At 45.0% G+C, this 12,422-nt stretch overlaps 1 protein-coding gene across 1 annotated transcript in view; it reads left to right on the plus strand.

Annotated features, from left to right (window-relative positions):
* Nucleotides 1-245: 245 nt before the first annotated feature.
* The window catches only part of LOC6047281, a 61,026-nt gene continuing 48,849 nt past the window's right edge, over nt 246-12,422 (plus strand). The window contains exon 1 of the mRNA XM_038265411.1: nt 246-346. Coding sequence (XP_038121339.1) covers nt 251-346 — 96 coding nt within the window. The 5' untranslated portion in view covers nt 246-250. The remainder of the gene's footprint in view (nt 347-12,422) is intronic.

Genomic DNA, 12,422 nt, shown 5'->3' on the forward strand with positions numbered 1-12,422 from the left:
GTTCGAACAACAACACAATTCTGAATCGACAGTGGAAGAAGAACCGTGGGGACATGTAGAGTCGAGGTATAATCATTATATCCCATGCTCCCCTATATCGGCAAGCTGCTGCGAGTGTTTTGACAGCAAGTGAGAGTGAGTGCGGCATTCGCTGAGAGCGTGAGTTACAGGCGCATAGTTTGACAAGTAGCGCTCAAGTGTTGCGCGCGCAGTTCGGATTCTACGATTGGCGCAGCCGGTAGCAAAAACTATGCTTCCGATTTTTTTTGTTTTAAAAGTTTTTGTCCCACAAAATTTGAGGTGGAGGTGCAAAGAAAATGTGTACGCTAGGGAAGAAGAGGTGTGGGTGAGTATTCATCGGTAAACGAAGTGGAATTCAAGTGAGAATTTGGGCAGCGGTTTGATGGAAGAAGTGGGAAATGTTTTGATTACTCACATTGGCGTGGCGACCCTTTCATCCGCCGGCATTTTGCTGGCATGGAAATTTGTAACTGAGTGGGGTGCCGTCATGGGAACTACAGGTAGTCCAGTGATAGACTAGCCAAGTTAAAATGATTTAATTTTGGGGAAGCGTGGTTGCCTCTCACCCAGTCGGCCTGGGTTCGATCCCAGACGGCCCCGGTGGCATTTTTCAAGACGAGATTTGTCTGATCAAGCTTTCCGTCGGACGGGGAAGTAAATGTTGTCCCCGGTCTAACTTAGATGTTAGATCGTTAGCTTAATCCAGGTGTAGGAGTCGTCTCCCTAGGTTCTGTCTCGGTGGAGTCACTGATCGTCAGTTCGAATCCCGGGGATGATTGAAGTTTAGGTGTAAAAGAGGTTTAAATAACCTAAACAATCAAGTCAAGCCTTCGGACACCTAGTTTCAAGTACAGATTGTCTAGGGAAACAGATTGGCCAATGTTTCTGGACACCAAACGCGCTGGACACCAACCGCCCTTTACGCCCAGCAAAACTGGCAGTGTTGCAAGCGCAAAACATACGTTGCCTGTGCCAATTTATTTTGCATCGGCCAATCTGTCTCCCTTGACAATCTGTAATTTCAAGTAGGAATCTCGAAATCGAGAACGCTAAGGCAATGCTGTAGAGCGAACAATTTATTTTTATTAATTTTGGTGTTGCCAACATTGTCAGCAACAGCATTATTTTGCGTAACTTTGAAACAAAATGGTCATCGGGAATTTTGGCTTTCTGAACGTGCTAAACAGGTTTAAAATATCAACTGCCCCGTTGATCAAATCGTATCTAATCAAATCCTAGCGCAGCCAATCTTTCGAAGGGATTCTGGAGAAAGCCTTAAATTAGATTACGCGTCAAGTTTACTGCAGAGATGATGTTCGGAATCTACAAGGGAGGAAGAAGCGTGGGACATACCACCATTTAAAATAGCAAAAGCCCGTGACGAAATTCGGGAGAGAGATGAATGGGTACGAAAGACAAAAGCGAGTCCGACGAAAGTCGTAGCGCTGGAAAAAGGCGAGTCCGATTAATATCGTACCGGCTGTTGCCCCAGCTTGGGTCAAGTTGCGACGTCTGCCGGATCATCTTCTAACCGCTCCGATTCACGTCGCCCAACTAACTAGCCGATTCTCCGGTGTTGCGCCATCTTTTCCGTCGTTCCGGTGTCTGCAATGACATTCTTGGACCCGCTACTCTAAGAACCCTTAATTCCAACCAACAGAAGTAAAGTAACACAATTCTTCAACTTGCGCAGCTTGCTGGGGATCATGCCGACCATCTCGAGGCTCTTGATGGCGGACAATCGACCGGGGCCGAGGCCGCGCACCCTCACCCGGACCGTGTAGCCGCGCTCGATCGCTTTAGTGCAAATACTGACGGCCTTCACCTGCGCCGCAATGTTCGTTCCGAGTCGTAAATCGTGATGATGTGTTGTTCGGCGACACCCGGATGTTGCAGATGGAAATCTCGTTGCAATCTTCCACCTTTAACAGGAGGGCACTTTGGTGGAGTGTCCTCGCCCGAGCTGCCGGTGAAGGTTTTCAGAAGCACCATAGTTCTTGGTACAACCAAACGCGGGACAGAACTTTGTTAAAAATTCACGAAATTCTGATGATCCGGTCACCGACGGACACCACCGAACGGGTTGAAGGTTGTTGTTTACGCAACGGGTTGAAAACTTCAGCAGAACCGATTCCAGTGATGCACCACCCAACCGAAAGCGCCGATGCAGCTTGGTTTATTCTACATCTACCCGAAATAGTTTAACGCCTTCATTCCCGTAACAAGGCCTTGGAGTAACGATGGGCCAACTGTTACGATGGAAAGTTTAGACGGAAGTGGTTCCGGCAGGATTCGTTGTGATGGCCCGAGCTAGTGAGTCGAACCCGACACGAACTACCAACAACCGGTGCCAATTGTTCGATGGATGTTTTCGCAAACAGCGCAAGGGTTACGAAGAAGTTCACGTGCCGGCGTTGAAGCCATAATCCTTCGAAGAGGAACTGATGATCATCGAGAAACTGCCCATGTACGTGCAACTCGTGTTCGCCGGCTTCAAAATGCGCAACCGAATCCAGAGTCGCGACGTGCAACCAGCTGCTAAAGATAACGCTTAGCGAGATTGAACTTATCAGCATATTTTCGCTGTCCTGTGAGTTCGGCGTCCGCGAGGAGGAAAGACTCAAGCTGCAAAAGCTTATGGAGCGGTTCCCGTTCCGGATCCCACCTCAATGAAACTCGATGGCTTTGCTAGCATCCCGTCTGCTGCCTGATAGCTACGAGATCGTCCTACATCGCGAGTGGGCCCAGCTGGCGGACAAGTGTGCGGTGCAAAATCTTTGGCGCCGGAAGTCGGGTTACGTAGTACCCGGCCAACGCCACTAAGTGGCCACTCTCCCGCGAAGGCGATCGATCGGTGCGATCATTCTCGAAAACAATCAACAAAACACAGCTGATTCCAATCCAACATAAATAATTACAAACAAGCAGTGTTGCGAAAAAAGTTTATTTTACGAAATAACGAGGGGTCCTTCAATTTTACCGTGACTTTGGACATTCACGGTTGTTTCCCGGTTCACGGTGAGGAACACATTTTGCAAAAGTTTTTCCACCGAGTGTCTTGTCGTGTCGTCGACTATACGCTCCGAGATTTTGGTTGTATTCATTGGGAGCACCATGCTAAGAGGGTTTGGTACTCCGGGACCCTCTGGGATGGGACATTGTATTTCCTCGAATGCCCTCGACACTATTTGCCGTGGTTATAGCGCCACAACTCGCTCAGATATGTGGACATAGTTTTCTATATCTTAATTTTGAAGAATTAGCTAGATAGTTGAAATACATTTACGGAATAAGATCGTGAATGGGAGATGGACCCCCGACTAGACAGAACTTTTACACCCTTAGGTCAGTAAACTCAATCGGACCGCCCAAGTAACCGTGAGGCACTAAATAGCGGCATTAAATCAGCATTATATTGGCATTTAATACCAGCAAATAATGCTTCAAAACATTAAATCAGCACTTTTCCCTTGAGCAATATTTCAAGTGGCGCACAGTGATGCTGATTTAATGCCTCACCAAAAGCTCCAACAAAAAACTGCTTTATCGACGTCAAGGCTGAGGGAAAAAAAGGACAGCTAGCTGCTCCACACACTTGGTGGTGGGCCTCCTGTTTTTTTTTCTCCTGTTGCGTTTCATGTGTGAGTGTGACACTTTGATGTTATTCTTGCATTTTTCTCGTCGATCTCCAGGATGCGCGCCAGTTGGCTGGCGCGTATTCTGAAATGAGTGTTTGTTTTGAAAGTTTTAATCGATGTGGTTGATGCATCGAACATTAATGAGACTTTTTTTCTGCTGTTTAGAGCTTCTGGTTCATGAGAAAAACCCGTTGTCATTTCGTTGCACGGAAATTAAAGACAAAACACTCAGCAAATCGCGGCCAGCCAGTCAAGTGCAGTACAATCAATTACGGAAGGCTTGGGGTTAATAGGGACAAGTAATGGCTAACGGCTAACGTAAACTGTTTTTCCGAGGAGTGCTTGGTCCACGGGTGGCAAAATTTCACAAAGTGTATCAGACTTCCGGAAAGCAGCTTTTTGCTTGCGAGAAAAGTCATTCAATTTACCAGAGAACTTTTGATAATGTCCTTTGTGCTATGGGCATATGTTTTGAAAATAATTGGCTTAATTACAGGCTGCAGTTTTCCACAAAAAAAAACACTTCAGTCAGCGGGAATTGAACCCAATTCACGCAAAAATAAAACTGTTGCACACTGGGGGAAATGCGCCTTAGCCCGCACGCTTATTGGAACGGTATAACGGGAGAAGGATTAAAGTCAATACCCCCCACATTAACTCAGTGCGGACGTTATGCATCGGCGGCCGTTACTGATCGTGTGGTCCGCCCTAGAACCGCCCTGGCGGACCGAGGGGGCCGCCTGGGCGGTTAAAATTTGACATTTGAAATTTTTCAATTTCGTCCGCCCTCCATCCGCCTTGGCGTGCCATGGGCGCATCGCCTGGGCGGTTCAAACTGATCGCTGAAATGTTTCAATATCGTTCGCCCCTCAATCGCCGCGGCGAGCCAAAGGCTGATTGCCGTGGCGGTTTGCATCTGAAGGAATTTATTTCGAATTTGACATTTCAGTCAGTTTTCAACGAGCTTCGGTGGGTGTTGTTATTTAATCGGCGGCTGCTGATTTTCGTTGTTAAGTTTGTGTTGGGAGAAGTGTTGTGTTGTTTAGATTGTTTACTTATGTAAACAAACAGTTGAAAGTGCGTTTGAAATAGTGGTTGAAGGTTGTTTTGCAAGAATAATCGTTATTGTTGGTGTAATTTATGTGACACCCCTTATAAATATTGTTGGCAGATGTGCAAACATTTGGAATCAAGTTTGGAATACTTAGAATTTGATATTTTTCATTGTTGTTATGATTTGATTTGTTCTTATTTGTATGTTTGTATGGAAATTTGGTGTACATTTTGGTAAAAAGTATATCATTCCCAGGGAAACCTCTCGAAGAGTATCGAGGTGGCATTTACAAAGCGGATTTTGTGCCAATGTTTACTCAATTAATGTTAATGTTTTTTTGTGTGAATGTTAACACTCCAAAGGTTCGGGTTCAGTGCCAGCAGTGGAGGCAATTAGTGGTGCATCAGCGATTTTTTTCTTTCTTTTGTTTGACGTTTTTTAGGTGTGCATGATGCAGGACTTTGGTAGGAAGTAATTTCAATTATTTTCAATTATCATTTCAGCGGCAACAATATCATTTAAAATTTTGTTTAATTTTTTTACAGCTTCCTGGATCATTTATAAATGAACTGCTTATATGTATTTATCTATTCTTCATTTGATTTATTTGAATGTTTATATCATTCCTATTCCTTTTCCTTTTTTCTACCATTCCTCCATACCATATATGATCAAATTTCATGGACTAACGACAGTTACTGAAAAAGCAATGGAATCATCTGAAGAATTTGTCTTTAAAAAATAATTATCATTCTTCCAGCTCCTGGGAATCTTCTTCAATTTTAATGCCCACATTTATCTATTCACTAGATGTTTTATTTAAATGTTTATATCCTTCCTTATCCTATTCCTTTTCTTTCAGCAATGGAACCATCTGGAGCATTTGTCTTTTTAATTATAGTTGTTTGTTTTGCAGCTTCCGGAATCATCTTTAAATTTACTGCTTATATGTATTTATCTTTTCACTGTAAGATTTATTTTCATATTCAGATCTACCATTCCCCATACCATATATGATCAAACAAGCTCTTCCCGGCAAACTTCGTCCTGCCCTTTTTTGGTTTCCTGACGTTTCATGCTTGTTTGCTTATTCAGCCTCCTGTGATCAAAATTTGATTTTACGTAACTTTTCCCATACAATCTGCAGCTTTTCCGGAATCGGTTCCAGAGTGGCCAAAGTGTCATTTAGTTAGCGTAAGAACCTTCCTTGGGCTTATACGAACCCAACGCAACAAAGAGCACCTCGATCCGACGCTCCGTATTGAACTGATTCGCGTTCGAAAAAACCGTCGAAATTTTTATATATATAGAAGAAGATTGAATGACAAGAAAGAACATGGGGTGTAATCTACTAGGATACTTTCTTCGGATTAGCTGCGCTTGTGTTTGATTAGATTAGAGTATGAATTGTTAACATTCAATACGTTGCCTGTTTATATGTAAGTACCAATAATACATGAACATTTTAAATAATTTAGCTTTTAAGAATTAGTTAAAGAATTATTTTTATTTGCAGGAAATGGAAAATCTTCGCAACAAGTTTGCTTATCAATATATTATTTTGTTTCTTTATTTTTTTCATCATTTCACCTCAGTGAACTAACAACGCACGTAAGATGTATTGAGAACAAAATTATGTTGAAAATTATGTTTTTTTTTTCATATTTTTGCTTTATTTCTAAATTTCAGCACACAAGAATCTACAAAGATCTGCATTTCTATATAAGGCACTTTGTGTTTTTTCCGTTTTAGATGAACTTGAAAAAACACTATCAGAATCCTGAAGGAACCTGAACGGGTATTCTGCTTGGGCGGATGAAATATGTATGAATGGCGAATCGCGGGAGGGCCAAGGCGGTTGGGGCATTTTGGGGGGATGAACTTTATATAGGGGGCGGATCGGGGGCGACCCGCTGGCGGACCATCTTACAGGGGCGGCTGTACCGTATATGAAAGGCGCATCAAGGGCGAGCCAAGGCGGTTGGGGCTTTTTGGGCGGATGAACTTTATATAGGGGGCGGATCGGGGGCGACCCGCTGGCGGATCATCTTACAGGGGCGGACGAACCGTATATGAAAGGCGGGTCGAGGGCGAGCCACGGCGGTTGGGGCTTTTTAGGCGGATGAACTTTCTATGGGAGGCGTATCGAGGGCGACCCGCTGGCGGACCATCCTATAGGGGCGGTTGAACCATACAAAACGGCGTATGTGGGGCGGATGAACGGCGGGTGAAACATTTCAAGGCAAACCTGGGCGACCCCGGGCGAGACCAACGTCACGATAAAAAAACTGATCGTGCGCCAAATTGTTGCAAATTTTATCCGCCAGCGGGTCGCCCGTGGTCCGCCAAATCAATCGCTGGCGGATCGCCTGGGCAGCCCGCCGGCGGTCCGCTGGCGGACCGCCAAACCGCTCTGGCGATCCGCCAGCGATTGATTTGGCGGACCACGGGCGACCCGCTGGCGGATAAAATTTGCAACAATTTGGCGCACGATCAGTTTTTTTATCGTGACGTTGGTCCGCCAGCGACTCGCCCCGGGGTCGCCCAGGTTTGCCTTGAAATGTTTCACCCGCCGTTCATCCGCCCTACATACGCCGTTTTGTATGGTTCAACCGCCCCTATAGGATGGTCCGCCAGCGGGTCGCCCTCGATACGCCTCCCATAGAAAGTTCATCCGCCTAAAAAGCCCCAACCGCCGTGGCTCGCCCTCGACCCGCCTTTCATATACGGTTCGTCCGCCCCTGTAGGTTGGTTCGCCAGCGGGTCGCCCTTGATACGCCTCCCATATAAAGTTCATCCGCCCAAAATGCCCCAACCGCCTTGGCTCGCCCTTGATGCGCCTCTCATATACGGTTCAGCCGCCCCTGTAGGTTGGTTCGCCAGCGGGTCGCCCTTGATACGCCTCCCATATAAAGTTCATCCGCCCAAAAAGCCCCAACCGCCTTGGCTCGCCCTTGATGCGCCTTACATATACGGTTCAGCCGCTCCTGTAGGTTGGTTCGCCAGCGGGTCGCCCTTGATACGCCTCCCATATAAAGTTCATCCGCCCAAAAAGCCCCAACCGCCTTGGCTCGCCCTTGATGCGCCTTTCATATACGGTTCAGCCGCCCCTGTAGGTTGGTTCGCCAGCGGGTCGCCCTTGATACGCTCCCCATATAAAGTTCATCCGCCCAAAAAGCCCCAACCACCTTGGCTCGCCCTTGTTGCGCCTCTCATATACGGTTCAGCCGCCCCTATAGGTTGGTCCGCCAGCGGCTCGCCCCCGATCCGCCCCCTATATAAAGTTCATCCGCCCAAAAAGCCCCAACCGCCTTGGCCCGCCCTCGATTCGCCTTTCATACATATTTCATCCGCCCACGCAGAATACCCGTTCAGGTTCCTTCAGGATTCTGATAGTGTTTTTTCAAGTTCTTCTAAAACTGAAAAAACACAAAGTAGAGTTTGTAGATTCTTGTGTGCTAAAATTTAGAAATAAAACAAAAATATGAAAAAAAAAAAACATAATTTTCAAAATAATTTTGTTCTTAATACATCTTACGTGCGTTGTTAGTTCACTGAGGTGAAATGATGAAAAAAATAAAGAAACAAAATAATATATTGATAAGCAAACTTGTTGCGAAGATTTTCCATTTCCTGCAAATAAAAATAATTCTTTAACTAATTCTTAAAAACTAAATTATTTAAAATGTTCATGAATTATTGGTACTTACATATAAACAGTCAACGTATTGAATATTAACAATTCATACTCTAATCTAATAAAACACAAGCGCAGCTAATCCGAAGAAAGTATCCTAGTAGATTACACCCCATGTTCTTTCTTGTCATTCTATTTGATCATATATTGTATGGGGGAATGGTAGACATGAATATAAAAATAAATCTTACAGTGATAAATACAAATAAGCAGTAATTTTAAAGATGATTCCGGGAAGCTGCAAAACAAACAACTATAATTAAAAAGACAAATGCTCCAGATGGTTCCATTGCTGAAAGAAAAGGAATAGGATAAGGAAGGATATAAACATTTAAATAAATCATCTAGTGAATAGATAAATGTAGGCATTAAAATTGAAGAAGATTCCCGGAAGCTGGAAGAAAGATAATTATATTTTAAAGACAAATTCTTCAGATGGTTCCATTGCTATTTCAGTAACTGTCGTTAGTTCATGAAATTTAATCATATATGGTATGGAGGAATGGTAGAAAAAAGGACAAGGAATAGGAATGATATAAACATTCAAATAAATCAAATGAAGAATAGATAAATACATATAAGCAGTCCATTTATAAATGATCCAGGAAGCTGTAAAAAATTAAACACAATTTTAAATGATATTGTTGCCGCTGAACTGATAATTGAAAATAATTGAAATTACTTCCTACCCACGTCCTGCATCATGCACACCTAAAAAACGTCAAACAAAAGAAAGACAAAAATCGCTTCTGCACCACTAATTGCCTCCACTGCTGGCACTGAACCCGCAACCTTTGGAGTGTTAACATTCACACAAAAAAACATTAACATTAATTGAGTAAACATTGGCACAAAATCCGCTTTGTAAATGCCACCTCGATACTCTTCAAGAGGTTTCCCTGGGAAAGGTATACTTTTACCAAAATGTACACCAAATTTCCATACAAACATACAAAAAAGAATAAATCAAATCATAACAACAATGAAACATATCAAATTCAAAGTATTCCAAATGATTGCACATCTGCCAACAATATTTATAAGGGGTGTCACATAAATTACACCAACAATAACGATTATTCTTGCAAAACAACCTTCAATCACTATTTCAAACGCACTTTCAACTGTTTGTAGTAAGTAAACAATCTAAACAACACAACACTTCTCCCAACACAAACTTAACAACGAAAATCAGCAGCCGCCGATTAAATAACAACACCCACCGAAGCTCGTTGAAAACTGACTGAAATGTCAAATTCGAAATAAATTCCTTCAGATGCAAACCGCCACGGCAATCAGCCTTTGGCTCGCCGCGGAGATTGAGGGGCGAACGAAATTGAAACATTTCAGCGATCAGTTTGAACCGCCCAGGCGATGCGCCCATGGCACGCCAAGGCGGATGGAGGGCGGACGAAATTGAAAAATTTCAAATGTCAAATTTCAACCGCCCAGGCGGCCCGCCCTCGGTTCGCCAGGGCGGTTCTAGGGCGGACCACACGATCAGTAACGGCCGCCGATGCGTAACGTCCGCACTGAGTTAATGTGGGTAAGAGCGTGCCTGGCTGAAATGTTTCCCGTATGAATGGGTTACTTTGTTGATAAACATCAAATGCTTTGAAGCACATTTTCAAGGTCGTAAATGGTGATTTAATGCCAGTTGTAATGCTGCAAAGTCTTGGTACTTTGAGGCATTCGCAAAGCTTATTTACTACTTCAAAACATTCGAGTGCTGATTTAGTACTGAATAAATACTTCAATTTAGTGCTTGTGGTTACTTGGGCGTGTACGTACGTTGAATGTTTGTAAAAGTTGGTTTTGCAAGCCTTAAACTAGACATAATCTAATCACAATATCTATTTCGCTAGTAAATCAAGTTTTTAAATTTTCCCACTGGAGCCCGGAGAATGTGTCAAATTAGGGATTATGACATTCGGGAAAATTGAATTTTCGGGGAAGTTTATGACAATCGATAAAATGATTTTCGGGGATGTAGAATATTCGGGGATATGGGATTAGGAAAGTGGCTTGAAAAGCTCGGGGATATGGGATAAAGCCACATTCATTGCCATGCTTTACGAGCTAAATTGCTTAGCGGAGGTCTTTTCACGGGAAACGACTGGTCGAATTGAAGGATAATGTATATCTAGCGAATCTTCTCATTAAACAATTACAAACAAAGAACAATGAAACCCAGCTGTAATGTGTATCAAATACTCGACAAACGAGAAAAACGATCTCGACATTTCAACTACATCATCTAACTGCACGCAAAACCGAGGGGGATGACACTCCCGCGATGAGCTCGCGATTCAACTGCGATGACCTTCGATGAACGCGATCTGCCACGATTGCCAAGAATGAGCGCGATCTGGCGCGATTTCACCGCGATGTGAGCGCGATGTAGAAAAATCGCGCGATGTGAGCTGTACACTGCTCGAATGAGTTTGACAGCAACCAAATGACAGGTCTTGCTGAAATTCGATTCGAGCAGTGAAAGAGCAAAACAAAACAAAATAAACACGTGGGAAAAGTGGATGTTGGAGGATAAATTTTCCACCGGATTTCCAAAACCAGGAAGAAGGACACCCGAAAGCCCGCCATGAAAGAGATGGACGGCGGCCTCGAGAATTTTCGCCGAAGAAGACCAAGCCGGAATGACCCCTGTGAAAGGCGAGGAAGTCACCGCCGTCGATTCGCCAGCCCAAGCGACATCCCATGTCGACACTCCAGATGAGTCCTTGAGCTGGAAATCGTCGTGGAACCCGCACTCTTTGAGCCCAATTCCAACCCGATCCCCTGCCTTCCTTGCCACATTCCTCCCAGATTATGGTTTTCGTAGAATCGGTGCCAGAGAACGTCATCCAGACTACGAACAACCCAATCAGTTAGCTGGACGCACAATCGCTCGAGCTGGCCGGTTGATTCGGTGGTTTTGCATACACGCCGGCGGCCACGACCGCAACCAGTAAGGCCACGAGCAGTGCCGCGTGCTGCCAGAGAGAAGGTTTCCGATAAAAGTAGCAGTGGTATCTCGTTAAGTAACAGCCCGGCAAGAAGCAGCTCGAGCTTGAGTGGCGGAAGACCCACGACAACGACCAGTAGCAACAACCGAAGTGATCCGCTGTACCACTTGCAGCAGCTGTAACTGTGGCCACGGCTGTTGGAAATAGCAGCAGCATCAGTTCCGAGCACGATAAGCTGCTCAACTAGCTATGCAACCAAATAGCCCAGGTCCCCCCGGATATACCACCATTCAGCTGCGGACGGACCGTCGTCCAATGGTAAAAGACTGCCCTACATTGAGGACTCACACGTGCTCGTAGAGCCCGGCGCCACTTGACTACCGTAATTAACATTCTCGCTATTTTTCTTCTTTGCACATTTTTCAGACGCCGAACTTCACGAGGTCACGACATCCGGTCGGACCTACTGCCCATGCCCACGCGGGTTTGTCTAGGTGCACGTGTCCAATATCATTCAGCATACGGCTATAGCGCACGACATGAAGGACGACATGGAAAGACGACACGAGGACGAACGAAACCATGTCGGAGTGCATCGTAGAAATCAACCCTATCTGAACCAGTCGCTCGAGACGGTCAACCCGGAGGATGGTTTGGTGGTGGCGGTGGACGGCTCGCGGGTAACCATCTACAACTACGATGGGTCGAGTGCATCAACGCGCTCAACGGTTGCCCCGATATACCGATTGCCGATTGGTAAGCAAGTCGACACTATAATAATCTTGCTGAATCTAAAAACGGTTCTTTAAAAACCATTAGGAAATGGCAAACAACCTCAGCTGTCAGGACCTTGACACGTACGCGAACCTAATCGGCATGAACGAGTTCTGCAAGACGCGATGGGCAGGCAACCAGAACCAGCTGGTGACGTCAGGGACGTCGTCGCCAATCGGAGACGACCTGGCCGACGTCGAGCAGTGTGATTTTCGGCAGAAAGCGGCCGCGGCTGGCCATCCGATGACATTCGACCCGAACCATAAGATCTCGGA

This window comes from Culex quinquefasciatus, chromosome 3 (assembly GCF_015732765.1).
Source record: "Culex quinquefasciatus strain JHB chromosome 3, VPISU_Cqui_1.0_pri_paternal, whole genome shotgun sequence".
Taxonomy (NCBI): Eukaryota; Metazoa; Arthropoda; class Insecta; order Diptera; family Culicidae; genus Culex; species Culex quinquefasciatus.